Source organism: Trichomycterus rosablanca, chromosome 19 (assembly GCF_030014385.1).
Source record: "Trichomycterus rosablanca isolate fTriRos1 chromosome 19, fTriRos1.hap1, whole genome shotgun sequence".
Classification (NCBI taxonomy): domain Eukaryota; kingdom Metazoa; phylum Chordata; class Actinopteri; order Siluriformes; family Trichomycteridae; genus Trichomycterus; species Trichomycterus rosablanca.
The window spans coordinates 202,501-225,000 of record NC_086006.1 but is presented as its reverse complement, the minus strand read 5'-3'; the positions used below and the strand labels follow the sequence as shown (position 1 = coordinate 225,000).

Genomic DNA, 22,500 nt, shown 5'->3' with positions numbered 1-22,500 from the left:
TAGTGAGTGGATGAGTGAGTGGGTGAGTGGGTGGGTGTGTTAGTGAGTGAGTGGGTGGGTGGGTTAGTGAGTGAGTGTGAGTGAGTGAGTGGATGAGTGAGTGAGTGGGTGAGTGGGTGGGTGTGTTAGTGAGTGGGTGGGTGGGTTAGTGAGTGAGTGAGTGAGGGGATGAGTGAGTGAGTGGGTGAGTGGGTGAGTGGGTGGGTGTGTTAGTGAGTGAGTGGGTGGGTGGGTTAGTGAGTGGGTGAGTGGGTGAGTGAGTGGATGAGTGAGTGAGTGGATGAGTGGGTGAGTGGGTGAGTGGGTGGGTGTGTTAGTGAGTGAGTGGGTGGGTGAGTGAGTGGGTGAGTGAGTGAGTGGATGAGTGAGTGAGTGGGTGAGTGGGTGAGTGGGTGAGTGGGTGGGTGGGTGTGTTAGTGAGTGGGTGGGTGGGTTAGTGAGTGAGTGAGTGAGTGGATGAGAGAGTGAGTGGGTGAGTGGGTGAGTGGGTGGGTGTGTTAGTGAGTGAGTGGGTGGGTGGGTTAGTGAGTGAGTGAGTGAGTGGGTGAGTGAGTGGGTGAGTGAGTGAGTGGGTGAGTGGGTGAGTGTGTGGGTGAGTGAGTTAATAAATAGATAAATGTGTAAATGGGTGATCGATGTAACTGTAACAGCAGCACAAATCCCACTGGTCCCTGAGTTTCACCCCACTGGTCCCTGAGCTTCACCCCACTGAACCCTGAGCTTCACCCACTGATCCCTGAGCTTCACCCCACTGAACCCTGAGCTTCACCCACTGATCCCTGAGCTTCACCCCACTGGTCCCTGAGCTTCACCCCACTGAACCCTGAGCTTCACCCCACTGATCCCTGAGCTTCACCCACTGAACCCTGAGCTTCACCCCACTGGTCCCTGAGCTTCACCCCACTGGTCCCTGAGGTTCACCCACTGAACCCTGAGCTTCACCCCACTGGTCCCTGAGCTTCACCCCACTGGTCCCTGAGCTTCACCCCACTGAACCCTGAGCTTCACCCCACTGGTCCCTGAGCTTCACCCCACTGGTCCCTGAGCTTCACCCCACTGGTCCCTGAGCTTCACCCCACTGATCCCTGCTGAGATGAACGGGAATGTCGACTATGAGCCACATCTCATGCAACATCAGTGCCTGACCTCAGATTTCCACAGATACGCTCCAATATTTCGTGAAAGGCTCCAAAAGAGCGGAGGCTGTTATAGCTGCTGGTGGAGTTTTATTGGTTGGCACTGTTACCATGGAGACTCATGACATCATCAGTTCAAAAGCACAATGCCGAGAGTTAATAATGTGATCTGTAAACACACGGCGCCAGTGTGTATACACACACACACACACACACACACACACACACACACACACACACACAGTCATCCACCTGCCATGCTCTGGACCATCCAGGACCCTGACCAGGATGAAGTAGTTACTGAGGTCACCTCCTCATGTAAATCACCATGCTGGACGTATGGAAATGACACGTCTGTGATGTCACTGGTTCTGGGTTCCTCAGCAGCTCTTCAGTCCAGGATCAAACCCAGTAGGTGAGCAGGAACTGGTTCCACTGCAGAACGGTTCCTGTACTGGAACCAGCAGCGGTGGGTGAGTGGGTGTACTGGTGTGTACTGGTGTGTGTACTGGGAGAGTTTTAGCTCCCAAAACTGTGACGAGGCAGAATGATCAGATCTGAACTGATGCAGCAGGTGTGTTTGGATGATTAAATGTATGTAGACACTTGCTGCAACATGGAGGGTCGAGTCTCAGCACCGTCCAGGAGCAACAACAGCTCAGCAGTAACACTACTCAAACATGTAGCTTTACTTTAGCTTTGGGATTTATAAAGTGGTCATCTCTCTCTATCTAGTGACTGAGTGAATGGTTGAGTGAATAAATGATTAAATGAATGAATGAGTGATATATACTGGGTATATCAGTCTGCAATGGGTACTGTTACCTGATCAGGGTCCCAGTGTGTCTGGAGCCTATCCTGAAACACACAGCGCACCCTGAACAGAGCATCACATGTGTTCATGTACACATCTCAGAGAGCTCATTTAAATCAGCAAATCTACCTTCTGCATGTGCTGCAGGGTATAAAGAGAGAACATGCCAAACTTCTCATAGAAAGTGACCTGTGGTGATCATGATCAAAGTGCTCAGGACCCATGTTACTGTACTGTGCCCATTCTATCAGCCACAACTCCGTCTGTATATACATGAATACACACTGAAAGGTCCTGGGTTCGATTCCTAGGTGGGGCGGTCCGGGTCCTTTCTGTGTGGGGTTTTGCATGTTCTCCCCATGTCCGCGTGTGTTTCCTCCCATAGTACAGAGGCGTGTAAGTGAGGTGAACTGGAGACACTAAATAGTTCATGACTGTGTTTGATATTAAACCTGAACTGATGAATCGTGTGTAAGCAGTAACGACCCGTCCTGTCATGATGGAACCAGAGTGTAAAACATCACGTTATAATCATCATTAATAAATACTGGAGAATATTCCTGGTTCTTACTGAAACTTTACAGAGCTCACTCATGCTGGAACAGGAAAGGTTCTTCCCTAAACTGTTGCTGCACAGTCAGAAGCATCTGATTTCCTTTATATAATTGATTTATTACACCTGGTAGTGACTGATGTGCCTGAAACGCATTAATGTAATAATTATAAAGTGTGTCCAGATACTTTTGATCATATATTGTAGGTCTGTATTTCTAACGGCTCTCTCTCTCTCGCTCTCTCTCAGGGCGGAAGTTACCCCCCCTCCCCCCCCCCCCCCGCGGGGCAGGGCAGGACAGGGTGTGCCATATAAAACTCTCAGTAACTTCCTCCTCTTCACTTTTGCATCGCAGCAGCTTTGCGTAAAGTCACCGAGCACCGAGAGAGAGAGAGAGAGAGAGCGAGAGAGAGAGCACCAGGTAGATCTACAGGTAAGAACCTTCCCCAAAAATCCTGCTCCCCCTGATACCCCATTCACCCCTTCATTCACCCCTTTTACTCTCTCATCACTCCTTCATCTCTTCACTTCCGCCTTCACCCTGTTCTGATGGGAGTGGTGTTTTCTATGCTGTGTGCAGCTCCAGGACTGAAGGGAACATGAGTTGGGACAGCTACATCCAGAGTCTGACCAAGAGCGAATGGGTGGACGACGCCGTCATCATCGGCCACGCGCCCGGTCAGGAGTCGGTGTGGGCGTCGTCGGCGGGCGGCTGGCTCAGCGGGGTCACGGTAGGAGCGCGCGCACACACACACACACTATATGTACACACACACACACACACACACACTATATGTACACACACACACACACACACTATATGCGCGTCTATATGCTCACATTCTCATGCACACGCACAGGCGGGCACACAGTGTGCAGGAACGCGCACCCGGCAGCGCGCTGTTCCTCTTTGAATCGTGAACGCGCAGAGCGGAACCGCTGGAGCTGTTAAAGTTCTGCACTTTACTCTGATCTGTGTTTATTAATATTGATTATTGTTTATTGATATTTGTGTGTGTATATAAGCGCGTGCGTGACGCTCGAGTGGAAGCGCGTCGGTTTAACTGGTGCGTAAAGACGCGCATCCAGATGTGGAGCGGATCAAAGCGGACCGGTGCACGTGATCTTTGCGCGTGTTTTATCCACTCCACGCTGCAGTTTGAACTCGTGTGTGTGTGTGTGTGTGTGTGTGTGTGTGTGTGTGTGTGTGTGTGTGTATGTGAGCACCCCGCGCTTTGACTCGAATCGAATTGTCGGGAACTCAGCTGAACGCTCCTTATATGGTTACGGCCGAATCAAAAGCAGGAAGTTGTGCAGCGGGGCTGAGGGTGCAACCCACTTCCGCCTGCGCGCACACACACACACACACGCGCGCACTGTATGTAATCTGGCTTTATTAACCCACCCAAAAAAACAAGTTGAATTAAAGTTTTGCTCACACCCGTAACTGTAGGTTCTTAGTTTGCTCGCTGTTTGTTGGAGGAGAACCTGGTTCCTGCTTCTTATTAGCTGGTTCCTGCTTCTTATTAGCTGGTTCCTGCTTCTTATTAGCTGGTTCCCGCTTCTTATTAGCTGGTTCCTGCTTCTTATTGGTAAATCTGGTTCTTGGTTCTTATTGGTAAATCTGGTTCCTGGTTCTTACTGGTAAATCTGGTTCCTGGTTGCTGGTTCCTGTAGTGTACTTCCTGGTTTGGAGTGAAGCTTGCAGCAGTGATAAACAGAATTAGGAAATAAAATCTAGATGAACGTCTTTCATGCTGCTGTATCAATCCTCGATCCTGGTCAGGGTCGCAGGGAAACACTGGGCACAAGGCAGGAACACTGGAGACAGGGCACCTGGTCGGTCGATAGCACCTCTGAGTGCCTTGCATTAATAATATTAATAATATTAATCATTAATCTTAATATTAGTTCCATCAGATCACTGGATTTATTTATTTATAAACTTTAGCTACTAATTTCACCCAAAAATGTGAGATCTAATAAATCCAGTGATCTGATGGTACAGTCAGTGTTGGTGAGAGAAGAAACAACTCCCATAATGTTAGTGTGTGTTTACGTAAGGTGACGTGAGGAGAGGGACTCGGAAGCTCGGGTTCGGTTCATGAAACCTGCTCCAAGTTCCTCTTCTCTTTTCAGGTCCTAGTTTTAAACAAACTGAACTTCCTGAGACCCTGAGCCTAAAGCCGTGACAGAGATCCCCATAGTTACATTACACCAGTATTCTACACTCAGAACATTCGAGTATTTACACACACACACACACACACACACACACATCAGAAAGCTTTTGATTCAGACACATTTCAGCTGCTGCTTTATTCAGTGCAGGAAACTTCAGAATCTTCACAGATCTAAACAAACAAGCTGCTCCTCACCAGCACCTCTGAATGTTCACATGAGTTTTGATGTTATTTGATGAAACATTAGAATTAATTTGCATGTAAATAAGTGAATCTGCGGGTTCTGCTGTCTGAACGAGCTGCTGTTTTCCATACAGCACTCCACACAGGGTGGCCAGATGCACTAATTTTACTCATATTTTGTACAACTGTGTGTGTGTGTGTGTGAATAGTGTGTGTATGAGTGGTGTGTGTGTGTGGTGTGTGCGCATATGTTTTATGGTGTGTCTGTGCTTGTTCCCCATGGTCATGTCCCCACATGCCTTTACTGCAGAACACACCAATCCATCACCATCACACACACACTTACATGTACACATTACAGTACTGAGTTAGTCCAGAGTGATACTCTCTAGTCCTCACAGTCATTATTACACTAGTACTGTGAGTGGTTTAGTTTTTGTACCAGTTTAGTCTGATTGATTGGATCTCTGGTCTTCATTAGGTGCAGATCTGATCCATACTAAGACTAAACCAGGCTGCTGCAGGTACTCATGACCCCCCATCCTTCATGTTTCCTACAGATAACATACATATCCAAAAATGCTGCATCCCAAACTACACAGTACTTATCAAACAGGTTTACTATAAATACTAATGAGTAATAAATCTGGGTGCTGGGTAAAAATAAGGTTTAATCAGGAAGGGCATAAAAACTGTGCCAGATCAGGAATTCAGATCAGAGTGATGCACTGTGGTGACACATAAACAGCAGAAAAGTAAATAATAATAATAATAATAATAATAATAATAATAATAATAATAATGTGGTCGGTAGGTGTTATCTGTCTGTAATGAATTTCTGGTGCTGTTCTGCCCCCTGGTGGAGATTTATATTCATCATTCATCAAATCAACTACAGTACTAGGAAAAAAAATTTAAAATGTTAAACATAAATACAGACTAAAGAACTAACAGTTACATGACAAACTGCACACAGTGTGTAGTGATTTACACTAAAAAGTTCCCTATTAAAACAAAGTAATGTACTTATGTATGTTATAAATTATATATGCATACAATATACATGTATGTGTAATATATTACATATTGTGTATACATTACATAGTGTTATTGCACTTATTGGTGGTGCGGTGACGGGTTTTTGGCCAGGTTCAGAATGTTCTCATCCCACAACCACCCCAAACCTGGATCTCCCTTTTTTATTAGACATAATGTAGTTTAGTTAAAGATTTAAATATATATATATTATTACTATTTACAGATTCGAATTTCTACACATTTTAGAAAAATAAGTTCCACCTGGTTTCTTTTTTAACACTTATAACACCGGTGCTGCTCCTGTACGTTGTGTTCCATTAGCTTTGATTAACTGAAAGTTCTGGCAGTTGGTTAAACTAAGTAAATTTTGGGGAATGTTGGAGGATCTTCAGGGCAATGAAATAATAACAGTGATAATTCATTTATTATTTTAAAAGATAGAATTTCTCAGATTATCTTTAGTGAAGTTCTGACCCCAATGCTAAAAACCTTTGCACAAAAGAACACAAGCAAGTTCAGCTCAGATGAATCCTGTACGGGTGCATGTATTCACCCCCACACAGGAAGTCTCTTTTTGTTCTAGTTTTGGTGTTCAGGTGCAGTTTACAGAGACGAACATGATTAAATGTGTATATTCTACTATTTCCCATTGAGAAATGATCAGATTTAGATCCGTGATGAATCTTTGCAGTCCTGATACTACAGACACATGACATGAGCGGGTGTGAACCAGGCGGCCCATTTTAAACATAATTTCAGTAAAAATCTCATCTGATTAAGTATCAGGAACGACTGGTCCTCCACTGCTAGTTTTTCCTCGATGTATTTGTGTTGATGTTTTCGGTGCTGATCCTCTGATCCTGTGCAGATGAACGTGTGAGACGTGTTTAGTGTGTGAAGCTAAATATAGAAGCAGATTTGTGTTGTCAATAGGACTTAATACTAACACTAATGTGTATAATGTGTGTGTTGTAATGTGAGATTGGCCTTAGGTAATGATTTCTGTCTTGTTTGGACAATGTGTGTGTGTGTGTGTTTTCGAACGTGATGAGACATGAGGAAGGGTTTAAGGTATGGGAGACTCTCCAAACATTCACCGACATGTTGGGACGTGTGTGTTAAACTGTGAAGCTTTTCAGTTCTTCACTTCAATTCAGTAGATTAAAACCTCACTGAAATTATAACCATGAAATTAAGAAGAACCAGGATGGAAATGAAAACCTTTCACCTACAACAGTAACACTACTGACTAGAAAAATAGAAATATATTAAGTATATTTGTTTATTACGGATTGTCACATACTCACCCGTCCACCCACAATCTGACATTTATAATTATGATATTTGTATCCAAAACATAATACTCATTCATTCACTGGGAGCAGAATGAAGTACCTGGAGATTATAAACATTATAAAGCATGAAAGGCCTGAGTGAGGATCCCTCATATCTTCCATGTGTCTGTGTAGGTTTCCTCCAGGTACTTTAGTTTCCTCCCACAGCCTAAAACATGCAGAATGTGAATTGGATGCTCTAGATTGCCTCTGGATGTGAGTGTGTGATGTCCTGTAATAGATCAGCACCCACAGCGACTCTAAACAGTTGACTCCCTAGTTTGAGAATCGATTCACATAATTGATTCACAGATTCCTGCGATGTTTACACTTAAAGTTTGAATCTCTTCCTCCAAATAACTGCGACCTCAGCCAGTCAGGGTGGAAGTTTCTCCACTAGAGAGCGTTCTGTAGTAGTTTTCCCTGTGCATCAGGATCACTGGACTACTGAAGGATAATATTTAATCTGGGTTCAAATCTCGGTGGTGCTATCGACCGGTACCCTGTCCAGGGTATTTCTGCCTTGTGCCCAGTGTTTCCTGGTGGAACCGGACCTGCCACAACTCTGATATGGATAAATTGTTTAATGAAATGAGATTATAATTATCATTGGTATAGGTTGCTTGGCCTGTAAATGAAGCTACTTCAGATGCTTCTCCAGTTGATCCTGGACAATTGAGTTTAATATAAATACTCTGTACTTCACTTCAACCATCCATCATTCGTCATAACACATCCATCTCTGTACACGTGTGTGTGTGTGTGTGTGTTGGTGAATCATTGAGGAACCACAGCTCTAGACTAATTAAATGTAATTGTGGTTGATTACAGCTTGGCTTTGTTTCTCTGGTTCTGTCTGTAGGCAGCGGAGGTGAAAGCAATAGTAGCGAACGATCGTGGCAGTTTATTTGCTAACGGCGTGACCTTAGCAGGGAGGAAGTGCACAGTGCTGAGAGACGCCCTCCTCGTGGATGGACAGAACACCATGGACGTGAAAATGAAGACCTCAGAAAAGGAGCCCGACCCCTTCTCCTTCACCATCGGCAAATCACAGAAAGGTAACACACACACACACTGCACTTACACACACACACTGCACTTACACACACACACACACACACTGCACTTACACACACACACTGCACTTACACACACACACACACTGCACTTACACACACACTGCACTTACACACACACACTGCACTTACACACACACACTGCACTTACACACACACACTGCACTTACACACACACACACACACACACACACTGCACTTACACACACTGCACTTACACACACACACTGCACTGCACTTACACATGCACACTGCACTTACACACACACACACCACTCAGCATTTAGCAGACGCTTTTATCCAAAGCGACTTACACAATGAGCAACTGAGGGTTAAGGGCCTCGCTCAGGGACCCAACAGTGACAACTTGGTGGTGGCAGGTCTTGAACCGGCAACCTTCTGTTTACTAGTCCAGTACCTTAACCACTGAGCTATCACTGGCCATGCCATTAATGGGTCTTTTCCCATGGCACAAAGTACCAGTTTATCCAAAATGATATAAGTGTTAATTGTATCACTGTAGCCACAGATAAAATTAATGATTTGATAAAATGATCAGTGGTCTTAATCAGATTATGAGACTGTAAATGTATTTAATAATTGTTTTCATTGTGATGTGGAAGTGGAAGATGAAATCCCACAGGCTCAGGTTGGGTCCTCATGTTTTGATTTGAGCGGAGGAGTGAAGCGTAGCTGATAAACCAGAACTGACTGTTCCTAACTTAAACTCTCTCTTTCTTTCAGCTGTGATCATTGCTAAGGGAACTAAAGAGGCTCATGGTGGAAAGGTGAATCCTCCCGTCTTCGACATGACTGCATACCTCCGAAAAATGAACATGTGAATCCCCCGAGCCCATCACACACACACACACACACACACACACACACACACACACACACACACACACACACACACACACACACACACACACACACACACACACACACACACACACACACACACACACACACACACACACACACACACACACACACACACACACACACACACACACACACACACACTGGAGACTCAAGTGTGGATCTGGAGAGGAGCCTGCAGCCGATTAATTGATCGATCGATTCCTCCTATATCACTTTGATATCTGATTGATGGTACTGATTGCAGAGTGGGCAGAGCTTCATCTCAGGCACCTGTTTTAGTTCGTTTATTGGTTTTATTATTTTTGATGCTGTAATGAACAAACGTCGACCCGATTATAAAGAGAGTCTAGTAAAGTTTAATGAGATTAACGCACGGTGTGTGTGTGTGTGTGTTTATTGTGTGTGTGTGTGTGTGTGTGTGTGTGTGTGTGTTTATTCTATAAAGAGTATTTATTCATTAATCATGGACATAGTAAACACGGTGGAAACACGTTCAACATAAAATATGTCAGTTAGGTTTTTTGTTTCAACACAATTCACCAGAACAATACTGATGCTTGTTGGTACTGATCTGAGTTTTTGGAACTGAGCTTGAGTAAAGGAACACATCCTCCCCCAATTGGTGTTTCAATGATGCTGGTGTCGACACAGTCCAACACAGGACTTAATAATCTCCATGTTCAACAGGGTTGAGATTTGGTGACCGTAGCAATCACATCATTCAGTGAGACTCCATCATCCTAAAAGAGACCACTTCCATTATGACAGATAGATAGATAGATAGATAGATCTGAATCTGCACTTATTCTGGTTTCCTACCAAATAAATGATTCAGTGTTTTTCTGCACGAGGTTCTTGGTATGATGGTTGTTTTATCTCCTTCCTGTTAGAAAGTCTAAAACTCACTATGCGTGTGAATATTTTAGTCTGAAATGAACTTCCTCGTTTCATGATGACAATTTTAGATTCTTAACAGCAGAAGTAAGAAATTAATTACAGAACTTAAAGAAGTTTGGAAGAAAGTAAACTGTATGTAAGAGCTCACACGTTCAACTTTGGGTTCTTCACTTATTAAAAGAAATAATAATCCCACCAAACTCAAATTAAAGTGAGAGAAAATAAATAAACAATTTAGTTTTTACTATATAATTTACATCCAGTACAGAATCAGCTTCACATTTACAGTTTTAGCATTTAGCACACACTCTCATGCAGAAACTCAAACGTTAACATCCTTTCAGCCAGAACACTACTTTTATTATTCTTGTTAATAATATAAAGAAAAAGCAAATATGGGCTCAATTATTACTAAAGATTCTGTTTTTGTTTTAGTCTGATTCGCCTGATCGCCGGAGTGCTAACGTTAGCCGTGTTAGCATGTCTGTGCTTCTGTTTAGCAGGAGTTTAGCTTCATTTGTTTCTAAGAACTTCAAAAAAGCTCCTTCAGCTTCACAATGATTGATACTTGCTGAATGAGATCCTCCTGATCCAAAATAACGTGTTTTATAATAAAATAAGGTGTGACTTGTACTAGAACATTTACTAATTATTTATTTGCACGATTAGTATCTAGAATCATAATATCGTGTCTGAATTCGCTCCCTATCGTTTTAAAATAAACATATGATATGTATCTTTGTTTATGGTCATAAATAATGACCTTCTTGTTTAAACTTATAGGTACAAAGTTTAAAAAATAGAAATTATGTACCGGCAGTAAACTACAGTATATGATTAGGTTAAGCTGTGTATGTAGGGATGTAATGTTAGTGAATAGTCAGCAGAGGGCGCTGTTACACACAGCATTAACCATCAGTCAGCACTAGAGGAGACGGAGCACATAGCGGCCAAGTTTGTAATCGCGATTGATTGATTGATTGATTGATTGATTGATTGATTGATTGATTGATTGATTGATTTATTTATTTATTTATTTATTTATTTATTTATTTATTTATTCATTCATTCATTCATTCAGTCCATCATGGACACAGGTTCAGTTCTGCAGTTCTGTCAGACTGGTGAGATTTTAAACCTCTGCACTGCAAAACAAACACCAGTACAAACACCAGTGTTGTTTCTCTATAAGAGTCCATATGAAGAGCTGTAGATTACAGACACACCAGGTCTTATACAGACCTTTAATATTCACATTATTACCATTTAATTTTAAGTTAATATCACTTAATATTCATATTTCACCCAATGTAAACTCAACCACACAACTGATTCTGATCATGATCATCCAGCTCATTTCACTCTAAAACCAGTTAACATGAAATAAATGTGAAATAAACTCAAAATAACCTTTTATTTAAGAAATATTTTAACTAGACTTGAAAAGAATTTTAGATTTATAGGGATTTTCAGCCTCAAATCAACCTCAAAGCTGAACTGAAGTTCCTTTCTGAACTGAACTGGAGCTTCTTTGACCCACAGCAGTGTAATCGTGATTGACTGTGTGTTCCCCCCCCCCCCCCCCCCCCGATACTTTATGAATGTTTTAATATTTAAATGTATTTCACTTCTGTTCTGCACCAACTGTGTCCTTCTAACTTCTAGCTGCACCTTAACCTCTTTGTATTTTTTGTCTGTTTTCCTTCTTTAAAAAAAGCTGTAGTTAATTTAAATACCACCAACAAAGCTATACATAAACCGAACATCCTGGAAAAGAGACCACTGTTCCATGTACTTGGTTCACTGAGATCTAAAGTTCCTGAAATCTAAAGTTTGCTTGTGGAGATCTGGACAGAATTCCCCTACAAAAAATGATGTTTCTGATCATGCTGAATGAATAATAAAACTCTCACTCATTTATACATTTGTTTCTGTGTGGAGTTTTGCATGTTCTCCCCATGTCTGTGTGAGTTTCCCCTGGGTGCTCCGATTTCCTCCTACAGTCCAAAAACATGCAGTCAGGATAATTAGAGATACTAGAAATTACTCTGTGTGTGTGTGTACTTTTTAATCTCACACTCATTGTTCGACACATGACGCAACCTGCACTGTCCACACTGAAATGAGCCCGACCACACACACACACACACACACACACACACAGTTCAGAGGAGTATAAAGGAGTACGGAGTAGTGATTGGTTGAATTAGATGGGGGCGTGGCTGACACACCTGGGAGCGAGGGTCAGTGTGTGCACGCTTACACAGTCAGGCTAAAGTACAGAGGTCATGAGGTCATGTTTAATATTTCACTGTCGTGTGTGTGTGTGTGTGTGTGTGTGTAGCCACACATAAACATCTTTGGGATAATCTGAACGTTTGATTATGAGCCAGGACTCTCTGGGCACAAATTTCCACAGAAACACTCCGACATCTTGTGGAAAGTCCTCCCTAGAAAATATTAATGGCCATGATCATTTGTGTAAGATCGTTTATCCACCACAACACACCTGGATAAAATACTAGCGGCACCTCTGGTAATGAATGAATGAATGTGAGTGAGGCTCTGTGACAGCAGCGGTCAGGATCACGCAGGCGACCCTCACGCTCTATAAAAGGTAAAGATCAGCGTCCACCACTTATCACAACACAAACACAAAGGGCAGCTGTTCCAGCGCTCATGTCTATCTGAGGAACCCTATTTTTGGTGCAGAGGAGTGTGTGTGTGTGTGGGTGTGTGTGTGTGTGGTGTGTGTGTGTGTGTGTGTGGTGTGTGTGTGTGTGTGGTGTGTGTGTGGTGTGTGTGTGTCAGCACTGAGGAAGTGTGTGTTGGAGCAGTTGAAGATAAAAGCCAGTGGGTTGAAGCTCCTCGGTTCCTGAACGTTCTCTCTCTCTCTCTCAGTCAGGATGTCCATTACGAAGATCCACGCCCGTGAGATCCTGGACTCCAGAGGGAACCCCACCGTGGAGGTCGACCTCTACACCTCCAAAGGTACGTCTGTGAGGGGGTGGTGAAGGTCCTGAGTCTGATTTCAGTCTCGTTTAAGGATTTTAGCAGGTCAGAAGGTTCTGATGAGCGTGCATTAGCTCGACGTGTTGAAAAGCTTCTCGTTTGGTGAATGATTTCTGTGTGAGCTGTGATTGGTTGATAATTGTTGTGATCTTGCTGTGAATTGGTGAGATTTACACCTCAGGAGTGTCCTTGACTTTTTTGGATATTAATGCACTATAAAGGAGTGTAGCCACGCCCATGTTCATCCTAAAACCCGCCCAGGTTTCCTCCATGACGCACACGAAACGAGCCAGGAGCTGAGAGTGAACACTTCAGAAATAGACTCACCGTTTGAAAATGCTCATTAGGATTCCAGTAGGGAGATTGGCTGGATCCTGACTTCCTGTGTCTTTATGTTGGACTTGTTTACAGAGAAGCAGCTCCATATTATGATGCTCCCACCACCATACTTCACAGTTGGCATCTTTCTCCAAACACAAGCAGATGAATTATTACCCAAGACTCTGTTTCATCTGATCTTTGTCCTGATTGGTTTAAATGCGGCTATTCTAATTTTAGCCGTGTTGCTGAAACAGAGATGATTGTTCTTTGTGTAGCTGCTGCACCTGCTGCTTTCGGGTCGTCCTGCAACTCTTTTCCAGAGCCCTGACCTCAGCCCCACTGAACAACTTTGGAATTAAATGCTCCTTTGACTGAACAGGCACAAATTCCCACACACAGACACACTTCAAATTCTTGTGAGAAGCTTCTCAGAGGAGCGGCTGCTGTTCTAGATGAAACGATCACACAGAGGTTCAATACTGTTTGTTTTTGAAACAGGACGTTCAACAGGCGTCCGGATACTTTTGTCCGTGTGTGTGAGCGGCTCTGTGAGTTTAAACTCCGTCGTTGTTTTTGTTTCTCTCAGGTTTGTTTCGAGCTGCTGTTCCGAGCGGAGCTTCAACCGGAGTTCACGAGGCTCTGGAGCTCAGAGACGGGGATAAATCCCGCTACCTGGGCAAAGGTACACACATATACACACACACACACACATACATACACACACACTATACACACACACACACACACGATACACATACATACACACACACACACACACACACTATACACACACACACACACTATACACATACATACACACACACACACACACACTATACACACACACACACACACTATACACATATACACACACACACACATACATACACACACACACACACACACTATACACACACACACACACACTATACACATACACACACACTATACACACACACACACACACACACACTATACACATACATACACACACACACACATACATACACACACACACACACACACTATACACACACACACACACACTATACACATACACACACACACACACACTATACACACACACACACACTATACACATACATACACACACACACACATACATACACACACACACACACACACTATACACACACACACACACTATACACATACACACACACACACACACTATACACACACACACACACTATACACATACATACACACACACACACACACACTATACACACACTATACACACACATACACACACACACACACTATACACATACACACTATACACATACATACACACACACACACACACACACTATACACACACACACATACACACACTATACACACACACGTCCTCAAAACCAGGTGCTTCACTTGTGGATCTTCTAATGTTTTCTGTCAGGACAGTTTTTATTCCTCCTGATCAGATCAGTGTGGTGGGATTAATCATTATCAGATTATTTCATATTTTGGGTGTAAACGGTGCTGAATTTCAGAGTGGTTTATTGTAGCTGTTTTTTTAGATAACTCATCTCACTCACTATGATCAGAATGAGACGTGTCCAAGTCCCCTGATCTTCATGTGTGTGTTATAGGAACTCAGAAGGCCGTGGATCATGTAAACAAGATCATCGCTCCCAAACTCATCAAGAAGGTAAAACCACACAGACCTGGAGAGGATCAGAGTGTTTAGATCTTCATCCAAGCCAAAAAAATGAAAAGAACTTTATAATATTTGAGCATATTGTAACAGTAAAATGAGATTTTGATCCTTTGGTGTTGAGTCTCGCACACAATTAAATTATATTGACATTTAAAGTTTCAGTAAAAAAAAAAAATCTGTGTAAAAAAATAACATTCTTTTTATTTTTTTAATAAATTTGCAGGCAAAAGTATTTTTACAATGTCAGATTCTAGTGCAGTTGTATAGCCGGATGCACTTGTTGATGCACATGTGCATTCCCCCTCCCTCAATATTTAGATGTGCTCTTTGCCCCTTCACAATATACTTATAGCAAAACGATAAATAAACACAATCCACTCACTCGCTTTTCTCTGGTAGGAATATTGTAGAATGGCAGGAATGGTGGAATATTCTGAGGCTTAAAGTGTGTGTGTGTGTTGTGTGTGTGTGTGTGTGTGTGTGTGTGTGTGTTGTGTGTGTGTGTGTGTTGTGTGTGTGTGTGTGTGTGTGTGTGTGTGTGTGTGGAAGTTCAGTGTGGTTGAGCAGGAGAAGATTGATGCGTTCATGATCGAGCTCGATGGAACTGAGAACAAATGTAAGTGATTCACTGAAACACCTCAAATCACCTCATTCTGGCTATCAAACAAGGTCCTAATCACAATATATACGGGGGGGGCACATCTCCTTAATATTTAGATGTGCTCAACCCCCCAGTATACTGATGTAAAAATGGTAAATAAATATGTTCCACTCATGAGCTGAGTAGTGTTCAGATCTGTCAGAGTCCCACCAGTTATTGATGGCAGAATGTGGAGTAGCAGGAACCCCCAATCAAAGGTAGACTTGGTCCCCCTCGAGTTCAGGTCATGGTTACAGGCCTGGTATGGAGTTTGGAGCTGTACTATGATGTGCAGCTGTAGCACCAGGACACAGTTTATGAGATCCAGCAGATTCCGTAAAGACAAATATTCTCAACATATAAGTGTCTACTGTACACATGCAGTATTACACGTTCTAACAGCAGCGTACAGCAGTGCTTCTTAACCGGGGGGCTGAGGCCCTTAAGGAGGGGGACCTGGTGCTTTTAATTCAGGGGAATAAAAATAATCATGATAGGACGGGAAAATGTGCTTAATTTTACACCTCTGCTTCACTCTTCCACGTCCTGGACGTTTTGACTAAGCGATTGCTAACTGAATTGCTGTAGGTTTGCTGGGACGCCTCATAGTCCAGATTAACCTGAAACACTTAAACACTACACAAATGACTGCAGCTCTGTGTGTGGAAAAACTGCCAAAAACACAAAATTATTACTTTCTGGAGGATTTACTTCCGGTCTCAGATTGTTTTGACTTTACTGGGTTAGCTGGGATCAGATCTTGACTGGATCTGGGTTTCGGGGTCCTGGACTTGATGACGGTGGTCCAGTGTACAGTCCTGAACACTAAGTATGTAAATGTTAGTAATGTTTGGTGTTGGTATTTTACACATATTTTATCATCTTTTAATGGTAGCTCAGTTTGGAGCTAACGCTATACTGGGCGTGTCTCTGGCCGTGTGTAAGGCGGGAGCTGCAGAGAAAGGAATTCCACTCTACAGACACATCGCTGATCTCGCCGGCAACAAGAACGTCATCCTACCTGTACCGGTATAATCACCAGAGTACACGTTCTCATCATCATCATCATCATTACCATCACCATCATCATCAACACCATTACCATCACTTTTACAATCACCATCATCATCACTGTCACATGACTTGGTCCGTTTGATTGATGTGTTTGATGTGTTTGATGTGTGTGACCCCCTGCAGGCGTTTAACGTGATTAACGGAGGCTCTCATGCCGGGAATAAACTGGCCATGCAGGAGTTCATGATTTTGCCGGTGGGAGCGAAGAGTTTCGGCGAGGCCATGAGGATCGGGGCCGAGGTTTATCACAACCTCAAAAACGTCATCAAAGCCAAATACGGCAAAGATGCCACCAACGTGGGGGACGAGGGGGGGTTCGCCCCAAATATCCTGGAGAATAACGAGGGTGCGAACGTTTATCACTGATCACCAATATACAGCTTTATATCCTCAGTGGTAATAATAATAATAATAATAATGATGAATGATATAACGTGACTGTTGCAGCTCTGGATCTGTTGAAGAGTGCGATCGAGAGATCCGGCTATCCTGATAAGATCGTGATCGGGATGGACGTGGCGGCTTCAGAATTCTACAGAGATGGAAAATACGACCTGGACTTCAAATCTCCCGACGACCCCAAACGCTACATCAGCGGAGAGGAGCTGGGAGCTCTGTACAGGAGCTTCATCAGGGACTACCCAGGTACACACACATGGGGGGGCGTCCAATGTGGTGTTTGGTGTGGTGTTTGAGCATTTTAAGGTGGTGTTTGGATGTTTTGGTGTGGTGTTTGCTGTAGTGTTTGTTTATTGGTTTGAGCATTTTAAGGTGGTGTTTGGGGCAGCAATGTTTAGTTATTTTGGGGTAGCATTTGTTTTTTGTGTGGTATTTGGTGTAGTATTTCAGTATTTTGATGTAGTGTTGTAGTATTTCGGGGGGGGGTTGGTGTGGTGTTTGTTTTTGTTGATGTGATATTTGTTGTAGTATTTGAGTATTTTGCTGTAGTGTTTGTTGTAGGATTTCGGGGGGGGGGGGGGGGTTGGTGTGGTGTTTAAGGTAGTGTTTGTTTGATGTGATATTTGCTTTAGTATTTGAGTACTGATCCCGGCGTGTACGTCTCTCTCTCTCTCTCTCTCAGTCCTGTCGATCGAGGACCCCTTTGATCAGGACGATTGGCAGAACTGGGCGTCGTTTACAGACTCGGTTGATATTCAGATTGTTGGAGATGATCTGACTGTAACGAATCCCAAACGGATCCAGCGAGCGGCCGAGAGGAACGCCTGTAACTGTTTACTACTGAAGGTCAATCAGATCGGATCAGTCAGCGAGTCCATCCGGGCGTACGTATACACACACACACACACACACACTCACTATACACACAAACACACACACTATACACACACACACACACACATCAATTTAAATTGTGTGTGTGTGTGTGTGTGTGTGTAGCTGTAAGCTGGCCCAGTCGAACGGTTGGGGTGTGATGGTGAGCCACCGCTCAGGTGAGACGGAGGACACGTTCATTGCTGATCTGGTGGTTGGACTCTGTACTGGACAGGTATCAGACCGCACCTCACCTCGCCGCTCTGTACAGCTCAGGTTTATACATCATGCTTTATACAGCCATTATCTGTGTATCCGCTCAAACAGATCAAGACCGGCGCCCCCTGCAGGTCAGAACGACTCGCTAAATACAACCAGCTCCTGAGGTGAGTGAGCGGGTCGGTAATGTGGAGATGCTAACCGGGTGATCCTGAGTAAGCAGGTGTGTGTTAGTGAATAATAATGATGAATATTGTGTGTGTGTGTGTGTGTGTGTGTGTGTGTGTAGGATCGAGGAGGATCTCGGCGCTCAGGCTAAATACGCCGGACTGGAGTTCCGTCACCCCAGAGTGAACTGAGGAGCTTCATGGATCTACAGGAGAACCTGATCATCACGTGTTTATGGTTTAACACCTGAAATAAACCACCATGGTGTTAATGTGTGTCTGAGTCTGAGTGTTTATTACAGCCTGATGATTCTTCTCCTCATTCAGTTCCATTCAGACTAAAAGACACAAAGATCATTTATTTTATTCATCAGTCTGAGGGCGGAGTCTGAGCTTCAGCTACCTTACAGAAGCTCTGATTGGTTCCCCTCGGCTAATTAAATAAAAATAAATGTTTAATATTATGTTTCACTCGTTACTAAATAAATACACACAGATCTCAGTTCCTAAAAATGTTAGGAGTCAAAGTAAAAAGCTAAAAAAACAAAAACAAATAATAATAAACAAATGTATTCAATTAAAACACCTTAAAATACAAGATTTAATCATTTACACACACACACAGATACACACACTCTCTCTCTCTCACACACACACACACACACACACACACACACACACACTCTCTCTCTCTCTCTGTATATGCCGGTGGGTATCGTGGGTGTTTCTGGTTGCTGATCGTCACTAAGCAACACTTCAGTGAAACACAAAACCTGCTCCCCTCTGTAAAGTCTGACGTCAGAGACGGGGGTCAGGGCCGGACGGGGGGGGGGGGGGGGGGGGGGGTGATCTCTTTATCTATACACTGTACACTATACAGCCAAAAGTATTCGGACGCCTGACTGTAAGCTTGCTGGACGTCCAGTTCCAAAAATAACTGCTATTAAACCCCTCTGTTCCCTCTGTGTGATCATCTAGAACAACAGCCGCTCTTCTGAGAAGCTTCTTACAGGACTTTTATGTGTGTCTGTGGGAATTTGTGCCCATACATGTGTATTTATATGGCTGTGTGCTGGTTGATTAGTTGATGTTCCGGTTCTTTCACTCTGAACGGCTCTATTTTTCCTTTTCTTCATCTCTTCTTTGTTCTACTCATGACGTCTCATGTTCCTCCATGTCCATCTTCTGTGTCTCTAACCCTCCATCACCTCCTCTCAGTGTGGATTGTTTTGTTTCTGAACTTTTAGGAGGGTGAGGAGGAACATGAACTTTTCGGCTCATTATTCCTGCTTGTTAAAGGAAGAGCAGACGCCTCAGTATTATTATTTTCATGTTATTATTATTATTATTATTATTATTATTATTGAGCGAGTCCTCATTCTCTCTGCTTTATTTCCATGATTTTTAAACATTCTGCTCTCTGAATCTGGGTCAGGAGACTAAATCAAAGCTTCACATCCCTGGAATCACCTGCCGAGGGGTCCTGAGTCTCCCACACCCAAAAATAACGTCTGAATTTTATTACTCAGGTTCATTTCAGTTATAAAATTCTGGCTTCACGTGTGTTGGAGGAAGCACGTGTTGGTCTGCGTCCCTTCTAGACCAGCGAGTCCTGAAAACCAGCCAAGATCATCAGAGGAACTAAGAATATCCAAATGAAAAACCCACATTCAGGAAGAAGAGGAATGTAAACAAACAAGCTGCTCAGCACTTACTGAACGCTGAGTGAAGCTCTCAGGTGAGATGAAGGAATCTGGAGAGTAAAAACACCACATGATCAGATTTTGGGGGTTTTGTCCTGTTAACTTTACACTTTTTTATTTAATTTGTTTTTCTCCTGACGTAGCGTCGTCCATCTGCCTTCCACTGCTGTGGACCCCCGATTGTGTTTGTGGGGGGTATATTGCTGCTCACGTGCCCTCCGGGGTAATAGTGGGCCGGCTTGGATCAGTGATGAATCCAGACCTGTACGTGGTTCTCGTGTGATGTTCCGAGGTTCTGCAGAACTTTTAACTATAAAATCTCAGGATTTGATGCGTTTCTCTGTTACGTCGTGTTTTCTTCAGATGAGCTGTGGGGTGAAAGGTCGAGGTCTGACGTCTCACCTCTGACGTCTCGGCTCGAAGTCTCTGTGAGTCTCTGTGGAAACGTTCTCCTTCATCTGAACTATGAGACTCGAACACAGGAGGAAATAGTTCCTGAGAGCTTCTGGTTTCTGGGGGGACTTTTATGGGGGGAGGAACCTGCTGAGGTCGAAGGTTAAAGTTCTGCGTTATTGTTCCTCACTGTCACAAAGGAGGAACCGGCTGTAAAACCTGATTAAGTCATTAAATTCACTCCGGCGCAGGACGTCACCGGCGTGGGCATCTGGGGGCGCAGTCTCGGACCCTGTCGGTCCCTCCCGCCCCCCACAGTCGTGTACGCTGAGATGCTCTGGACTGTGATGGATGAAGCTCTGCTGGGAACCGAGACCAGGACATGGGAACGTCACGAGAAACACGAACACACAATCAGAAGGTTCCACCCAACACATCAGGGTCAGAACGGGCGGGGCGGAGACGGGAGGTGATGGATCACAGCGGGGTGAATTCAGCTCCGCGTCTCCGCCGGCGACCTGCTGGAATGTGTGACGTCACAGCGCTGGAGTTTAAAAAGGCCCCCGAGGTCCCCGATCCCAGACAGACGAGTCCTGCACAGGACAGAACAGAACCGGATTAAATACAGATAAAGAGCGGCGACTTCACGACCCGGTGAACATCAGCACCTAAACCTGCACGGTACCGAGCGATTGATCCTGATCCTGATCTCTGAGATTTAAACCCGTATTAAACCTCCCGATAGGAAATGGCATCTTCATCTCACCTGTTCCGTCTTTGGCTCATCCTCCTTGTAGCCATGGTAACGCAGGTGACGAGCAGACCGTCGTCGAGGAGACCGGACTCTCAGGTGAGCATCTCATTTTACACCTGTGCTGGAGTGATTAAGGACTGATCAATCATCCAATCAGGGAGGGAGCTGTTTTATTATTGCCTTTTTTTCCTTGTTCTCCCAGTTTAGTCGTAGCCAGTTCCTCTTCCTCTGCTGGGGACCCCGATGGCGTACTGAGGAGGGTATATTCTCCTGACACGCCCTCCCTTCGGTGGATCGGTGCGTGAGGTCGGTCTCACACACGGAGAGTCACACGCTGATCTCCACGTTCCTCCACTTCTGTACAGGCGCCTCGGCTACTAACCAGCGTCCTTACACAGCGTCAAAAACCTCGCCCACTTTTTAGTCCCGTCTTTCCCACCCAGCAGACTAGTGGCCGATTTTGTCTTGATTGTAATCGCTAGGGGCGCCCAGCCGACCGGTAGCAGAACCGAGATTCAAACTAGCTATCAGTGCATAATTATATTTACAGCATTTAGCAAACGTGTTTATCAGAAGCAACTCATAACTGTGACTAAATCCAAACATTTCAGAGCAAGGGGCCTTGTTAAAGGGCCCAACAGTGACGGGTTCAAACCAGTGACCTTCTGATTACTATGAACTGGGTATAATGTATTTATGATATAGTGAGCAGTGACTTAGTCCTGTTGTGGACAATCTAACCAACATCTACTATCGATCTGTGTGTGTGTGTGTGTGTGTGTGTGTGTGTTCCAGGTTCTTCAGGATCTTTTCGGATCACAGCTCACCTCCCTCCTGCTGGTCCAGCCTGACGTATCAGAAGGTTCGGCTCAGAGCCCCGCCCGCTCCCCCGCTGAGGTCCCCGCTCTGCCTGGGCGCTCGACAGAGGTGAACATTCGGCCGTTCCTGGACTTCCTGACCAGACAGAGAAGATTTAGGGGGCGGAGCAGGAAGGGATCCGGGCGTGGCTGCTTTGGGATGAAGATGGACAGGATCGGTGCTCTCAGCGGACTGGGCTGTTAGTGACGGATTAAAATCGACCAATCACGATCCGCCGTGGTCGTCCACGTCACACCTGAAGCGGCCAATGAACCGCCAGGTCTGGACGAGGCGTGGTCAGAGA

At 44.2% G+C, this 22,500-nt stretch overlaps 3 protein-coding genes across 3 annotated transcripts in view; all 3 read left to right on the top strand.

The window, feature by feature from the left end:
- Positions 1–2,840: 2,840 nt before the first annotated feature.
- On the top strand, positions 2,841–9,575 carry pfn1 (profilin 1). Its single transcript, XM_063015416.1, has 4 exons — positions 2,841–2,936; positions 3,084–3,234; positions 8,104–8,299; positions 9,062–9,575. Exons 2-4 carry the CDS (start codon positions 3,103–3,105, stop codon positions 9,157–9,159), a joined length of 426 nt encoding a protein of 141 aa, XP_062871486.1. The 5' UTR covers positions 2,841–2,936; positions 3,084–3,102; the 3' UTR covers positions 9,160–9,575.
- Positions 9,576–12,819: 3,244 nt separating this feature from the next.
- Positions 12,820–18,764, top strand: eno3 (enolase 3, (beta, muscle)). The gene is made up of 11 exons (XM_063015389.1): positions 12,820–13,090; positions 14,019–14,114; positions 15,049–15,107; positions 15,666–15,732; positions 16,652–16,785; positions 16,954–17,176; positions 17,278–17,475; positions 17,912–18,113; positions 18,229–18,337; positions 18,430–18,488; positions 18,611–18,764. Exons 1-11 carry the CDS (start codon positions 13,006–13,008, stop codon positions 18,678–18,680), a joined length of 1,302 nt encoding a protein of 433 aa, XP_062871459.1. The 5' UTR covers positions 12,820–13,005; the 3' UTR covers positions 18,681–18,764.
- Positions 18,765–21,332: 2,568 nt separating this feature from the next.
- The window catches only part of nppcl2 (natriuretic peptide C-like 2), a 1,452-nt gene continuing 284 nt past the window's right edge, over positions 21,333–22,500 (top strand). The window contains exons 1-2 of the mRNA XM_063015994.1: positions 21,333–21,434; positions 22,134–22,500. The exon at positions 22,134–22,500 is cut by the window's right edge and continues 284 nt beyond it. Coding sequence (XP_062872064.1) covers positions 21,333–21,434; positions 22,134–22,400 — 369 coding nt within the window. The 3' untranslated portion in view covers positions 22,401–22,500. The remainder of the gene's footprint in view (positions 21,435–22,133) is intronic.

Bases quoted from the DNA above. Each gene is read 5' to 3' on its own strand.
- eno3 (XM_063015389.1), top strand. From the start codon at position 13,006: ATGTCCATTACGAAGATCCACGCCCGTGAGATCCTGGACTCCAGAGGG. The intron at 15,733-16,651 runs GTAAGTGATTCA...TTTTAATGGTAG, and splicing joins CGATGGAACTGAGAACAAAT to CTCAGTTTGGAGCTAACGCT. The intron at 16,786-16,953 runs GTATAATCACCA...GACCCCCTGCAG, and splicing joins ACGTCATCCTACCTGTACCG to GCGTTTAACGTGATTAACGG.
- pfn1 (XM_063015416.1), top strand. From the start codon at position 3,103: ATGAGTTGGGACAGCTACATCCAGAGTCTGACCAAGAGCGAATGGGTG. The intron at 3,235-8,103 runs GTAGGAGCGCGC...TTCTGTCTGTAG, and splicing joins GCTGGCTCAGCGGGGTCACG to GCAGCGGAGGTGAAAGCAAT. The intron at 8,300-9,061 runs GTAACACACACA...TCTTTCTTTCAG, and splicing joins CATCGGCAAATCACAGAAAG to CTGTGATCATTGCTAAGGGA.